We start from the raw sequence: 16,433 nt of genomic DNA on the forward strand, positions 1-16,433 counted from the left end.
CCACCCCACAGGTTTGATTACTTTATTAGAGCAGCTCACAGAACTCAGAAAAACATTTTACTTACTAGATTATAAAAGGATGTAACTCAGCAACAGCCAGATGAAAGATATGCATAAAGCAAGGTATGTGGTAAGTGGTGTGGGCTTCCATGCCCTCTCCAGGCGTGCTGCCCTCCCAGCACCTCCACCTGTTCTTTAACCCAGAAGCTCTCTGAACCCCGTCCTTTGGGTTTTTTCGAGCCTTCATTAAACAGGTGTGGTTGATTAAATCTTTGGCCATTGGTGATTGATTCTGTCTCCAGCCTCTTCCCCTCTTCAGAGGGGTTGGTCTGAAAGTTTCAAACTTGGTTCCCCTGGCAACCAGCCCGCATCCTTAGGAGCTTTCCAAAAGTCACCTCGTTGACATAAACTCAGGTATGGTTGAAAGAGGCTTGTTATGAATAACAAAAGATACTTTCTCTCTCTTATCACTTAGAAAATTCCAAGGGTTTTTAGGAGCTGTGTGCCAGGAACCTTGGAAGAATACCAAAATATATATTTATTATAAATCACAATATCACAGAGAGTGTCACTGAATAAGGTATAGTGATGAGAAGAAAGGCAGGTGCTTTTCAGAAAAATGAAGAAAATAAAAGTGAATCAAGGAAGAAAATGAGAATAGAGAAAAGAAACCTTTGAAGGCAGGACCCCAGCAGCAGGTAGGAGTCAGGGAAAGAATGCTGTGCTCGTAATTTTGGTGACTAAAATGGCAATGTTGCTTTCTTTTAGGAGAATGTGATTTAACATTTCATAGTTACTAAAAAGTCTTGAGTGAATGTAAGGAAAAATGAGGTTTGATGGGCAAATTAGAATGAAACAGAAATAAAACAGTTCATGGAATGTAATTTAACATAGGACTACCTTTCCTGAATTACTTCCTATTCTAAATTTTTTTTTTAAAGGTAAAGCTATTTTAATTAATTATTTATTTATTTATTTATTTATGGCTGTGTTGGGTCTTCGTTTCTGTGCGAGGGCTTTCTCTAGTTGCGGCAAGCGGGGGCCACTCTTCATCGCGGTGCGCGGGCCTCTCACTATCGTGGCCTCTCTTGTTGCGGAGCACAGGCTCCAGACGCGCAGGCTCAGTAGTTGTGGCTCACAGGCCTAGTTGCTCCGCGGCATGTGGGATCTTCCCAGACCAGGGCTCGAACCCATGTCCCCTGCATTGGCAGGCAGATTCTCAATCACTGCGCCACCAGGGAAGCCCCCTATTCTAAATTTTTATGGTTACTGGTCAGCTTCTGAGATTTCACAGAATTGGATAATAGCCTGTTTTGGCAGCCTCCTCATCTTTACAGATCAGGAATCTGAGTGTCTGTAAAGACGACATTTGCCTGAAATCTTTCTGGGCCCAACATACACAGGGATTGTGTCCTTTACCTCTCCACTGTTCCAGGCCAGTGCAGTCTTTGTGCCAAGGGATTTGTTTGCAGTGTCCATCCCTCCAAGAGACTGGCCTTTCTGACCTAGCTAATGCCAAAGTGCCCATACATGGGAAAGTAAAGGAACCGCTGTGAGTCCTTGCTCACTCCCAATCCTTTCTGAGGCCCCACTAGCTCCTGGAGGAGGCTCCAGTCACCTGGCCTGCTTTCTTCTTCACGTAGCTGCTACCACCCACCCTCCAAGGTAAAATACAGATGAGCTGGCTGCAAGCTGGCAAAGATGAATGAGGACTATCAAAAGCATCTGCAGAGACGTGGGTGGACCTAGAGTCTGTCATACAGAGTGAAGTAAGTCAGAAAGAGAAAAACAAACATCGTATATTAACGCATATATGTGGATCCTAGAAAAAAATGTTACAGATGAACCGGTTTGCAAGGCAGAAATAGAGACAGATGTAGAAAACAAATGTACGGACACCACAGAGGGAAAGCAGGGGGTGGGGGGATGGTGGGGGGATGAACTGGGAGATTGGGATTGACATATATACACTAATATGTATAAAATAGATAACTAATAAGAACCTGCTGTATAAAAAATAAATTAATTAGAAAGAAAAAGAGGGCTTCCCTGGTGGCACAGTGGTTAAGAATCTGCCTGCCAATGCAGGGGACACGGGTTCGAGCCCTGGTCCGGGAAGATCCCACATGCTGCGGAGCAACTAAGCCCGTGCGCCCCAACTACTGAGCCTGTGCTCTAGAGCCCACAAGCCACGACTACTGAGCCCACATGCCACAACTACTGAAGCCCACGTGCCTAGAGCCCGTGCTCCACGACAAGAGAAGCCACTGCAATGAGAAGCCCATGCACCACAACCAAGAGTAGCACCCGCTCGCTGCAACTAGAGAAAGCCCGCGCACAGCAATGAAGACCCAACACAGCCAAAAATAATAAAACAAATTTTAAAAAAATAAAAAGAACCTTCTGTATAGTGCAGGGAACTCTATCTACTCAATACTCTGTAATGACCTATATGGGAATAGAATCTGAGAAAGAGCGGATATATGTATATGTATAACTGATTCACTTTGCTATACAGCAGAAACTAACAACATTGTAAATCAACTATACTCCAATAAAAATTAATGTAAAAAAAAAAAGAAAAAGCACTCTAGGCCTGGTGGGCAAGACAGATAAATAAGTAGACTGTGACCATAGGTGTGAGCAGTGCTGTGATGCAGATGGAAAATAGCCTCAGGCCTGCCTGTGGGCTCAGTGTCCCCCCACCCAGCTCACTGTGAGGGGACCCAGCCCCCACACCGGAACCGCCTACCTAACCTGTGAGAGAACCTGGTAGGCCCTGATAAGAGTTTAGATTTTATACAGAATGAGATGGGATTTTTTTCAGGGGGATTTTTTTTTTTAATTTATTTTTGTCTGCGTTGGGTCTCTGTTGCTGCACGTGGGCTTTCTCTACTTACGGCGAGTGGGGGCTACTCTTGGTTGTGGTGCACGGGCTTCTCATTGCAGTGGCTTCTGTTGTTGCGGAGCACGGGCTCTAGACGCACGGGCTTCAGTAGTTGCGGTGTGTGGGCTTAGTAGTTGTGCCGCGTGGGCTCTAGAGCACAGGCTCAGTAGTTGTGGCACACGGGCTTAGTTGCTCCACAGCATGTGGGATCTTCGCAGACCACGGCTCGAACCCGTGTCCCCTGCATTGGCAGGCAGAGTTAACCACTGTGCCACCAGGGAAGTCCTAAAGGGGGATTTTGACTGATATGAATTGATTTGTTGTTTTTTTTAAAAAATACTGTGGCTACAAGTGACAGAAACCAAACTCAGAACAGCTTAAACAACAATAAAAGCAAAAAGAAGCTGGTAGTTACATAGTACTTATGCTATATGCTGTTCTGAGACTGTACACATTAACTCACTGAATTCTGTTAATAACCTTGTAAGTTAGGTACTATTCATATTCCCATTTTATTGACGAAGAGACAGGTGTGGAGAGGTTAAACAGCTTATCAAAAGCTTCATGGCAGATCCAGACTTTAGACCCAGGCAGTCTGACTCTGTAATAGAGTACCAATTCTTGACCGTAGCACTGTACTGCCTCTCAACAAAACAATGTATTGACTCCATGAAACCGAAGAAAATTAGCTCTTTGGGCATGGCTGGATCCAGGGGCTCACACAGTGCTGAACAGACTCAGACTGTCTCCATGCCAGAGTTGCCAACAACTCAGCAGAAAGAGCACCTCTGCTTTCCCCCAGGTTCTGACAAAATTCTAGAACTCAGTCTGGTTGGCTTGGCTTGGGTCACTTGCCTGTCCTTGGACCTTGTGGCCAGAAAGGTTAAACTAACGCACCGACTGGTCAGGCCTGACTTGTGCGCCCACTCCTGGGGCTGGGGTACCACCAGACTGAGAGTGCAGGGGGAGTGGTTCCCTGAGGGCTGCTTCCAAAGGCACGGGGCTAGATGTTGGGGAGGCCACACTGCAAATACCAGCTGGTGCGTGTCAAAGGATGTGATGGGGAACATAATTTATGATCCTGGATACACCTGCTAAATTGTTTTGTTTTCAGGATCTTAGCAGTTTATTATGTCTTCTATGAGGCCTTTTGTTATGTCTCTTAGTAAAGTTCCATAATTTCCTTTCTAGTGGCTGTGTATATTCTTAACATTCTTACGTAATCTTTATTTTAGTTGCTGTCGTGAATGAAATTATATTTAAAAGTTTTTTCTATAACATAGAAGCACCACTGATTTTTATATTTTTGTCTTGTCTCCTGCCATGTGACTGGACTCAATAATTCTAATGTTTCAATTGGGTTATTTTTGTATATGTGGTCATGTCATCTACATGTATCTCCTCCCTTCCAGTAGTTATATATCTTGTTGCGTTGACCATAGGTTTTATTTTTAATTTTTATTTATTTATTTATTTATTTATTTTGGCTGCACCTTGTGGGACCTTCCCCAAACAGGGATTGAACCTGGGCCATGGCAGTGAAAGCCCAGAATCCTAACCACTAGGCCACCAGGGAACTCCCTGATCATAGGTTTTAACGTATAAAACAATCAGTGTTAAGAATGAACATCTTTGTTTTGGTCCTCATTTTAATGGGAATACTTTGGATATATTACTATTGATTATTAATTTTAACAAATTAGTTTTTCTTATATATGATGCATGCTTAGGTAAAAAATTCTAACACTTCTGAATGGCATAAGTCCCTTCTCCGAAGGTAATGCTTCTCTCTTCCAACTCCATCCCAGTTCCAGACAGAACCACTATTAATTGTTTTATGTATCTGTGCAGATAGCAGCAGACATGCATATGCAAACATATCCGGAAAATACATCTTTTTACTCCATTATATATACCCTTTATTCCCTCAACAGCATACCCATTAATTATTACATTGGTTCTCGGTTTGAAAGAATAAGCATACAGTTCCAAGGCGTAACAAATGTTATACTTGATTCTTCATTCAAGGGATGAGTGTGTCACTTGCAGGAAAGCCTTGCGTGGTTTATGGACTTTCTCTCTCCAGGAGAGTCGTGATCTCCCCCATGCCTGTTGGTGATATCACCCTCAAAGTAAGCTCAAGGTTGCAGCTGGTGTCTGTGGGCAGGCTGCAGAAGAGCTGTCCAGGGAAAGAAAGCAGGAAGAGTTTGGGGGGAAGAATGAGTTGTCATTTGCACATAGATGCAGACATCATGATGTCCTGCCCTCAGCTCTGCAGTCACCATGCTGCTCTTGGCCTAGTTTGGTGTTTTTATGTGGAGAGTAGCAACTGCTTTCTTTTCTTCTTTCAACAAATATGTATAGGAGGATTGTCTACTGTGTGCCAGGCAATGAGAATGCAACAGAGAGCAAAACAAAGACCCTGTCCACATCCAACTCAACTCCTAGGTAGGGAAACAGAGAAAAAATAAATGGCACATACAAACATAATGTCAGGTAGTGAGAGGTGCTATGAAGAGAAATAAAGAATGATGAAGAAAGAGAGGTAGAAGAAAGGCCTCTCTGAGGATGGGACATTTGAGCAATGCCTGTCAAGCAATAGCTGTACAATTCCAGGGGAAAGGATGCTCCAGGTAAGGTAGTGGTTCATTTGCAAATGGGGTCAGGGTGGGCTCTCCCTCAGGGGACACTTGGCAATGTCTGGAAGCTTCTTTGATTGTCAGAAAAATGACATTTTTTTTTTTCATGCTAGGGCTAGAGTGAGAGGAATCTTACTCATTTAGAAGAACTCGAGTGTTACACCAGAGGACCTGCAGTGATTTGAAGGAGGAGGCACGATAGAGTAAAAGATGCTGGACTTGCATGTTAGGGAATCAGAAATTCAGTGACTCACTGTGTATTTAGGGGACAATTTTTGTCATCTTTTAGGATCTCAGTTTCTCTTTCTGCCTCTGACCAATATCCCATCCCCCCTACCCCGCACATAAACACCCATGGCCAGATGGTGTTTCTGCATGAAGTCTAGAACATTAGGTGACAAGACTCAGACCCCAGATCATGAAAAGCAAAAGTTTGCAGGAGCACAAAGCTCTTAGATTTCTGATTTTTAATTCAAATTGATTTGGAGAAGGTAGAGTCTTGATATCTCTCTTCCTTGTAGTCCTTCAGGTTATGTTTTAGTCCTGCAGCAAAACAGATGCCTGGATACTCAAAAGCTCCTGTCGACTGCCACATTTGAACGCTATTGCAGCTCTTTTGCAGCTCAAAAGTCACCCTAGGAGGAAGAGATTTCTCTACTGTTTTTTTTTTTTGGTTTTGTTGTTGTTGTTGTTGTTGTTTTTTATAATGAAACTCTCTAGGAGTTAAGCCAGCATTTTATTTATTTATTTATTTTTGGCTGTGCTGGGTCCTTGCTTCTGTGCGAGGGCCCTCTCTAGTTGCGGCAAGCGGGGCCACTCTTCATCGCGGTGCGCGGGCCTTTCACCGTCGCGGCCTCTCTTGTTGCGGGGCACAGGCTCCAGACGCGCAGGCTCAGTAGTTGTGGCTCGCGGGCCCAGTTGCTCCGCGGCATGTGGGATCCTCCCAGACCAAGGCGCGAACCCGCGTGCCCTGCATTGGCAGGCAGACCCTCAACCACTGCGCCACCACGGAAGCTCCGCTACTGTTTTTTAATTTTAATTTTTGTTTTTTGTTTGTCTGTTTACCAGTAAGGATATGACATTTTATTCAAAACAGTATGATCTGAGGGGTTGTGGTGGCTGCATCTCCCAACCAGTGCTGCTGGAATCTGGTGAGTAGAGAGCAGGGATGCTGCTAACAACATCCTACGCTGCATAGGACAGCCCTCCACGACAGAGAAGTCTCTGGCCCCCAGTGTCAGTAGTCGTGATGTTGAGAAACCCTGAGGTAGTGGGAACTGGCTGGTGCAAAAACTTGAGACTGGAGCTGTGCTCACAGTTTTTGAGGAATAGCAAGAAGGTCGGTGTGGCAAGAGTAGGGAGAGGTGGGATAGGAAATAATAAGTTCAGAGTCTAGTCAGGGGCCAGATCATGTAAGGTATTGTAGGACAGATGAGGAGTTTGGATTTTCTTCTGATTGTAATGGAAAGCCATTGGAAGACTTTGAGCAGGGGAGTGAAATAATCTGACTTTTGTTTTATAAGACTTCCTGTGTGGAAAGTAGCCTCTAGGGGAGAGAGGAGACTCTGCTAGTTGCCTCCCAATATCTAGTGTCACCTTCTTCCTTAATAACAAAACTCTGGGGAATTCCCTGGCGGTCCAGTGGTTAGGACTTGGTGCTTTCACTGCCGGGGCCCTGGGTTCAGTCCCTGGTCAGGGAACTGAGATCGCACAAGCTGCCATGGCGCAGCCAGAAAACAACAACAACAAAAACTCTGGAGGGTGTTTTGTTTGTTTGTTTTTGTTTTTTCAGGAATATTATGCATGGAAAAGAGACTATACTTCCCAGCTTCCCTTACAGCTAGGAGTGGTCACTTGAATTAAGTTTTGGTGCATGAAGATGTAACTAGAGGTTTTGGATGAGACTGCTGGGAAGTTTCCTTAGAGGGAAAAAGGGTGCTACCTTCTTCCCCACTCCCCCCACCAGGTTTTACTATCTAGAATGCAGGCAGAATGGCTAAAGGTCATTTAACCATTTAGAACTATGAGGTAGTTCCAGTATGTAAGCCTTGTGTGAGGATGAAGAGCAGAAAGATGGGAACTGGGCTCCTTGTGATACCCGGGAGCCTCCATGCCAGCTCTGGACTGCCTAACCCTAGATTTATTTTTACTTTAGAAAGAAGTAAACGTTGCTCTTATTTAAACCACTGCATTTGTTGTTGTTGTTGTTGTCGTTGTTGTAATGTGTAGATAAAACTAATCCTAATTGAAAGGAAGCAGGAAGGTCAGTTAAGAGGCTGTTATAGTAATCCAAGCAAGAGATGATTGTAGCTTGGAATAGAATGGTAGCAGAGGGGGTGACTAGAAGCACTTGTACTTTTTTGTGTGTGTGGTAAATTATACATAACATAAATTTTGCCATCTTAACTATATTTAAGTGTACAGTTCAGTGGCATTAAGTATGTTCATATTTTTTGCAACCATCAACCACTAGCCATCTGCAGAACTTTTTCATCTTCCCAAACTGAAACTCTGTACCTATTGAACAATAACAACCATTCCTCCTTTGTCTACCATAGACTTAGTTCCCCTCACTGGCCTTTCACTTTTTCATGTCCTGGATGATAGTTTATAATTATCCTGTTAGTTACTACCATTGATAGCAATGTAGCTGAAATATACAACTTCCTGGGAATTCCCTGGCAGTCCAGTTGTTAGGACTCTGTGCTTCCACTGAAGGGGCACAGGTTTAGATCCCTGTATGGGGAACTAAGATCTTACAAGCCGAGCAGTGCGGTGATAATTAATTAGTAAATAAATAAATAAATAAATAAATAAATAAATAACTTCCTATGTGTGTTGCATGTAATAAATTTTTGATATATTTTATTTTGGAAAGCAGGCTATAAAATAACATACAACATGATCTAGTTTTACAAAAAAAATCTACAGGTACAAATGTAGGCTGTATCAGAAACATGTAATCAGTGGTTATAGCTATTTAGTAATATTTGATACTGTTTATTTCTTTATTTAGCTGATCTTTTCCCCGTAATTTATTTGCAATGAATATGTATTACTGGTATAAAAGGTTTTATGCACCACAGTGTTTGGGCCATGAAGTAGGAGTTCAGAAACTGTGTCTGTTGATATTTTTACCAGCAGTAAAGCAGCATGTCTAGGGGCAGAATGTAATCTTGTCCAAATGATTAACATTTGGTGTTGGCTCATCTACCCTTGGGGATGTGTTAGCTTTCTCTCCTCACTAGTTCTTTCTTCTGTACATAGCATGGCAGCTTCTTTGTGCGCTAGGTTAATACTGGCTGCAAAGAGATTATTGTTTTGTTAGTTGCTTTTTTTATTGCTGTTAGTTGCTTTTTTTTTTTTTTTTAATATTTAAGCACTCACTGTTAATCAGTTTTTAGGTTAGACTATATATGTTAGTTTCAGTAAGCTTGTTTTTTACATTTTTATGCCATAATTTAATCTCCATAAGGTACTTTCCATAGTCCAGGCATGGTCTACTGCATTTCTGTATTTCTCTGGAGACACATTTAGGTCTTTGTATCACATTCTGGTCTGTTGGTTAGGTCATTATGTAATAACTCTGGAATTATCATAAGAATAAAAGATTGGGAACACGTGGAACTAACTGTAATGTTTAAGGTACAAGTAAGTTTTGAAGAGAGAGAAATGACTGAATGAGTTTGGAATTTCTAATAAAAGCAGCCAGTCTGGATCAACTTCATTTCATTCATTCTCGACTTTTAAACTGATCAGAAGTAAATGCTAGAACCCCTGGAAATGTTTGACAGTATGGTGTATGTGACACTTTTACTTGTTCTTCACTCTGCAGGGATGTGAGAAAGACGAATTGTTCAGTGAGGTTTGAGCAAAAAATGAACTTAGACATTGTGTATATTGATGTGAAAATCACAAGGTGTGTGGCAGGTGGGGTGCAGTTGGGCACTTCGTGATTTCAGCACGTGCAGATATAGTAAGGGCTGAGTCAGGCCCTGGCCCTAGAAGAGGAGTAACTAAAATTGTGAAAATATTCTAGGAAGGTAGAGTTGACTATGGTAGTGTAGAAAGAGTGTTCTTTTAGGGTTCAAAATAGGATGACCTTAAACTAAAATTGGCTTTAATTAATAAAATATAAAAATCACCAAAAAGAAAAGGTTTCCTGGTTATATCCATGAATATAACCCCCTTAGCAGCACATGTGGTACGTTTATAGGGGAATGGGAAAGTGAACGTGTACCCTTTTCCTCTGCCATCAGGGATTCCCAGAAAACAAGGTTTCATTTCAGTAGATCCTCAGTGGCTGTTTATAGTAATCCAGAATGCTCCATGGATATTTGGAGGCAGAAGTGGCAAGGTCGCTTATTGTCTGTATTCAGGAATTGGGCCTTTATGAGGAATTTAAGTCACACCAAAATGTTTCTCTTAATGCAAGTCTGATAACAGCCTCTTATTGCCCCAGATTCCATCAACTTGGGATGCCTTTGGATGAATGGATTTTTTTTTTTACTAATACAAACACCAAGGGTAAGATTAAATCTGATTGCTTTCTTCATAACTGTTGAATGGGACTGATGTGCTGAAGGCCTGAACAGATGTTTTGGGGTTTGGAATTCCTCTAGAGGTAAGAGAAGCTGCTTCTTTTCCCAAGCCCTGTGTGTCCTCTCCCAGTTTATCATTGCTGTTTGCAGCCAGTCTTAGCAGTCTGCTGTGCAGATCATGAACTTTGAGACTCATGCCACCCTGAAGTGCCACAGGCTACCCCACTTTTTACTCTTATCGCAGCCCCTTTCCCACAGTTAGAGAAGACTGAGCCATGCCTCTCAGTCTCCGTTTCCAGCCCAGGGAACTGGGCTGACACTGTATGGGAGACATCAGGGTTCCTGCACAGGGTTCCTCTCCCCTTCTTGGTATCCTTAGTCACTGTCGTGACTACATCCTGGATCTTGTCATATGAAGATAGCATAGCCTGATGGTTAGAACACAGTTTTTGGAGTCAGACAGACTTGGCATCAGATCTGTACTGCACCACTTATTACCTGCTTGACACTGGAGCAAGGTTCTTTCTTTCTCTAAGCCTCGGTGTTGTCATCTATAAAATGGATGAATTGCTATCACCCCCCTGAGTCACTTCACTGCACGTCAAGTGCTTGGTATGGGTTAAGCACTCAGTAAATGATAGCTGGAACTCTGGAAGTTCCAGGTTGATAGACGTGGAACTCTATAGCTCCACTGACAGTTTAAACTCATTGACATTTAAAATGTCTCTCTCTTTGACCACTCCACTCATTTGTCCACCAGCTTGCCACATCTGTTCTGCAGCTTCACTGGATCCTGCAGTCCAGGAAACATTCTCCCTGTGAAAGAGAAAGTAGCTGTCCTCAGCCCTTGGGTCACATGCTTCCAAATTCATAACTTTAGAGTCTCTATTTCTTTCCAGGTTTCTCAGGAAGACCCCAAGGACTGGCTCATCCCTGTGATGGAGAGGATGGAGTCTGTTACAGGAGGGAAGCTGGGCTAAGACAGGAGATATTGTAGAGAAAAGGGGGGCAGAGGCAGGCTGGAGATTGAGCTTTGTCCTCTATCTGGAAAAGGTGGTGTTTATACGTCTGTTAGTTTAGGTAAACTTGTAGAATAGATATTTTTTAAATAGCTTTTCCAGGGACTTCCTTGTTGGTCCAGTGGTTAAGACTCCATGCATCCACTGCAGGGGGCACGGGTTCGATCCCTAGTTGGGGAACTAAGATCCTGTATGCCTCGTGGCACAGTCAAAAAATAAATAAATAAAAAAGCTTTTCCAAGCTCCAGGGTGTAACCATTGGTTTCATTGGCTTTTAATGAATTGTTTACAACACAAATATTTTGTCACAACCCATATTTGTGCTACATACCTCATGGGTGGGGGAGGGAAATGCTGAGCTCTTGTTTGCATCATTTCTTCTATACATGGAAGAAATTTATATTAAATGACTCATCCAAGGTCAAGCATGTAATAAGTGGTGGAGACAATATTCTGAATGTCCGCCTTTTAAAACTGTCCACCATCTCTCCCCCCATTTACTCCTGCAACAGAAGCATCCTCCTTCCACCATTCTGCCCTTGACAACAAGAGGACCCTCCCCAACCCCCAGCCCAGCATCGACCAGCATTATCAGAGAATGTCCTGTTCTGGGCCCAGGACCCTGCATCAGGCCTTCAGAGGCCTTTCTCAGAATTTTCCTTTAGAAGGGAGAGGGGTTACTCCATCTGTTCCCTTGGTCTTTTCCTCAGAGAGCCTTTTCCTTCCCACCTCACTCCTTAGTGTTCATTCTCCAGTAGCCCCTGACTTTGCATATCTACTTAACTGTTCCCCACCATTAGAAGGTAACCCTAACAAGGACAGTGACTTGTTCGCTGTCTTTCTTATAGTATCTTCTGGCTTTTTTGTGCTTTGTATATATCAGGCATTCACAAATTACACATCTGTTGAAAGATTGAATGACTCAGTTGTATCTGTCAAAAGCTGAAAGAATGTGAGCCTAGAGCAAATGGCACATGGCATCTCCACTGCTCCCTCCTCCTCCCTCAGCCACAGCCTGCCAAGAGGCTAAGGAAGGAGGAGGAGGAAGAGTTTGTGTGCCTGAGGACCCAGCTTCACTTCTCCTCCTGGGTTTGCTCTGTGTGGAGCGTCAGGACACCATATCATTCTGGCCTAAGCCAGTTAAGGTTGAGCTGCTGTCCTGTGTCTGGTCTCAGTGCTGCCAGCCCACAGCTGTCTTCACGTGTGTAGAGCCTGTTGAAGGCAGGGGGGCACAATGGCTAAGGGCATAGACACTTGAGTCAAGTGACCCCTCTGCCACATCCAGTTGTGTCCCCTTGACAAAGTTTCATAACCTTTCTGTGCCTTAGTCTTATTGTTTGTGAAATGGAAATGACCTCATATGGTTGTTCCTAGGATTAAATGAGATAATCAGTGTGAAATCTTTAGCACAGGTGAAGTACATGCTGAGTGTTTCGTTCAGGCTGGCTGATATTATGTACAATGCTAATTAAATACTCTTTTTTCTGTTTGTGGCACAAGTTCCTAGGTTGCTAGGTCTGCTTATTCTGTGTGGCTCACTCTGCCGCATCTTTGATGGGGTGGAGCTTTGAGGGAGATGTGAGTGGAGACCCAGAAGGTTTGTTTGAGTGGGAATTCAGCCTGTATTTCTGATGGTTCCCTATAGAAGGAGGATGCTTTGGTGTGAGTTTTGTGTGTTTGCTTTAGTTTTGTCCTGGTGATTTCCACAGGGGAAAATAATTCAGAGGGAGTAAGTGTCACCACTGGGAGCTTGCCTGACTCTCTTTCTCCAGGAAGAAGAGCTCTGCCCAGTGGGGGTGGAAAAGGGCAGCATCTGAAATGTGTGCTGGGAGGTGATAGGTCCAAGGTTGAGTCTTATTTTTGGCTTCTCCAAGGAACAGGACTGGGCCAAAGTGTGGGCAGTGGGGTTGGATTTTAGTTCCTTGTAAAAGGCAATGGAAACCTTCACCACCTCCCCAAGGCAGCGCCCTGAGAGCTGGCAGCTAGTGGGCCCTCTCAGCTATGCTCCAGTTGGATTACAAACTCAATAAAATAAGTAATTTTTTGTTAGTAAGTAATCCACTGTATAGGCCAATGAAATATGAAATACCTTCCATTAAAAATGTTTTGAATGTTATGGAACATGATAAAGGAGTTACAGAAAGGTTTTGTTGTTACTGTTGTTGAATTTTGTATGACTAAAACAACTGTAAAAGATTAGGGGGACATGTCAATAATCTGGAAAGTGTCTGCTCAAGGTGCTTTGCAAGCAGCAAATTCTTGCTGTCTTTTAAAGAAAAAAGAAGTAGGAAATCGTAGAGAACACCTTGTAGCTGGAGTTAACACAAGAAAGCAAATGGGGAACGACAAGTAATGTCAGAGAACAGCTTTAGCCAATGCCAGAGGTTGGCAGATAAAGGCACATTTGTATCTTAAAATGTTTATGGTATGTAGTATATTTTTAGTACATATATTATAATTACATGTTAATAGTATATATTAACATAGCATGTATATGGTAGTTTTTTTAATGAATTTTCTACTTTAACGGACTACTGCATCAACCAACCAACTACTGATACGTATCAGGTGAGTGGGTTTCTACTGTTCTGACAAATGGACTTAACAGTATGTTTTGTTGACTCCTAGAAGACAGGTCTGTGAGCTTTGTTTTGTAAGACTGGAAATATGACATACAGCTATGTTAATAACTATGTAATAACTATGTTAATACACTGTTACCAAAATAACCTGTATCTTTGGATTCCATTTCCAATGGAATGTCTTCTTATAGTCAAACTGACCTTTTGGATTTTTAATCACCTGGCTTTTACTCTGCCCTCTGAATACTGTGTGGACAGAATTGGAATTGTGGGTTGCTGTGGTTCAGCAGGAGCTCAAAGACAACCAGGGTTGGTGTGAGCCAGAGTCCAGATGAGGCGAGTGGAGAACAGGAGTGGAGGGAGGCTAGATGGGAAGTGGGAAGGCCCATTCGAACCTTGGGGCTTGCTATTTGGTTGAAACATCTTGATTTCTAGGTATCAGGCCACCCAGGTCCAAACGTGAGAACAAAGGCAGATCCTTCTAAAGCATGGTGACTTTTTAACTTCATATGATTTCAGATTTCCAGTTAATTGTTACCTCTACTCAAATTGATAGTTGAGAATTGATTGCGGTCATGCAGTAGCAACCCACAGCCTTAAAATCCCTGGCTCTCTTGTTTTCACAGGTGTTGGGGCGATGCTTCTTGACAGTGGTGCAGGTCCATTTCCAGTTTCTGACCCAGGCGTTACAGAAGGTCCAGCCAGTGGCTCACTCTTGCTTTGCCGAGGTGGTTGTGCCAGAAAAAAAGAACAGCAGCAGTGGCGGTGGCTTATCTGGCATGGGCCACACACCAGAACTGGAGGAAGCTGTGCGGTCCTGGCGGGGGGCTGCTGAGGTAACCCTGACTTTGGGGAGATTGGTGCCCTTTGTTCAGATAGGAGAGACTCCAGAGGGCCTTTACCTGTTGGTTCTTAAAAAAGCCACTTTATGTAGAAGTGTGAGTTTTCAACTGCTGTCATTAGCTTGTTCATTCATTTAACAGTGAATGTCTTTGTAAATGCCCACTTCATGCCAGGCATGTGCAGGCCCTGAGGTAGTAGCCTCTACTCACAACCTCCTAGGAGAAAAGTCTTACAAAAACAGGTTTGAGGGGCCGTGATGGAGGTGTGCAGGAGCCCAGGGGAAGGGCCTGGCCTCCAACAAGAAGTGCAGCAAAGCTTCTAGGAAGAGGGACTAGGGAGAAGAGGCTGGAGGGTATATGGAGGGTAAGGGGTCAGCCAGGTAGCTAGGTGGGGATGTAGTAAGCGATGACACATTTCTTGTTGGCATTTTATTTTTTATTTTTTAATAAATTTATTTATTTTATTTGTTTATTATTTTTGGCTGCGTTGGGTCTTGGTTGCTGCGCGCGGGCTTTCTCTAGTTGCGGCGAGCTGGGGCTACTCTTCCTTGCGGTGCGGGGGCTTCTCTTGTTGCAGAGCACGGGCTCTAGGTGCGCGGGCTTCAGTAGTTGTGGCTTGTGGGCTTCGGTAGTTGTGGCTCGCGGGCTCTAGAGCACAGGCTCAGTAGTTGTGGCGCATGGGCTTAGTTGCTCTGCGGCATGTGGGATCTTCCCAGACCAGGGCTCGAACCTGTGTCCCCTGCATTGGCAGGCGGATTCTTAACCACTGCGCCACCAGGGAAACCCCTTGTTGGCATTTTAATACTCCTTTGTTTCCAAGGGCAGAAGAAAAGCCTTCCAAGACGGGACTTTAACTAGGATTTACTGTTCCATTTCACAGAGTAAAAGAGACTTTATATTATATAACATTTCGTTTGAATTTAGTTTGAATCATTCGTCAATTAAATTGGCAAACTATTTCATTTTGTTTTAGAGATCTCCTTTAATCAAATTTTTAAACATGATTTTTCAACATTTTAACATTGTACGTTCTCTCATTTTCTTACTTCAGTTTCATGCTGTTCAACTGCATTGTTATTTCTTTTCAATTTCTTTTTCCCGTTTGCTTGTTTGTTTTGGTCTCTTTCATGTTAAAGACTCTCCTTTGCTTTCTTGGTGTTTATCAGAGCAGCCCTGAAATGCTAATTGGGGGTTGAATGTGGGAGTGGGACCTCTTGACTTCATTGCATGTGGCCGGGCAGTGGGGTCCACACCTTTATCTTCTCATCTTACAACGCTATGGGCCCTGCTGGCTGCAACCTCCTGATCATGCAGCTCACATTCACACCCTTCATACCTGGCTCAAGGTCTTCTCTACTCCACCTGTTGGCATCATTCGTGCTGAGAATCCAGCCCAAGTGAGGCCTCCTGGTGCTCCTTTGACTACCTCGCCTTGACCTTTCCCTTCACCCACTTCTGTGTGCCCAGGCCTTTCTGCCTTCCTTACTTTGCTTCCAACCAGTGACCCTGCTCCACACACACTGAGAAAAGAGAATCTACCTGGCAGCAGCCCCTCTTTTTCATGTCCGCCCAAATGACACCCCTCCCCCCATTCAGACCCTCTTCTCTTCCTTCCTCTTCATTACAGCAGAGGAGGTACCCTCTCCTTCTGTCCAGGGTCTGCCTCTCCTCACCCTGCCCCCAACCTCAGGGCTTCTTTGGTGGGACCCTGTGTTTTCTCTCCTCCTCGGCATGCTCCCACCTGTACACAAATATGCTTACAAATAAAAATCCTCCCTGCCCTGCCCTGTTTCTCTGCTCTTTTTATAGCCAACTTCTTGAAAGAATTGTTCACTTCACCTTTAATTCACTCTAAAAAAGATTATTATTATCATGAAATATTTTAAGCATATAGAAAATGTCATACATACCCATCTATATTCC

At 43.6% G+C, this 16,433-nt stretch overlaps 1 protein-coding gene across 5 annotated transcripts in view; it reads left to right on the top strand.

Moving 5' to 3' along the window:
- GARRE1 (granule associated Rac and RHOG effector 1) overlaps positions 1–16,433 on the top strand; it is an 80,503-nt gene that overhangs the window by 38,264 nt on the left and 25,806 nt on the right. For all 5 annotated transcript variants that reach the window (XM_068528293.1, XM_068528290.1, XM_068528291.1 and 2 more), the window contains one exon: positions 14,295–14,504. In XM_068528293.1, the coding sequence (XP_068384394.1) occupies positions 14,295–14,504 (210 nt within the window). The remainder of the gene's footprint in view (positions 1–14,294; positions 14,505–16,433) is intronic.

Source organism: Eschrichtius robustus, chromosome 19, assembly GCF_028021215.1.
Source record: "Eschrichtius robustus isolate mEscRob2 chromosome 19, mEscRob2.pri, whole genome shotgun sequence".
Lineage (NCBI taxonomy): Eukaryota > Metazoa > Chordata > Mammalia > Artiodactyla > Eschrichtiidae > Eschrichtius > Eschrichtius robustus.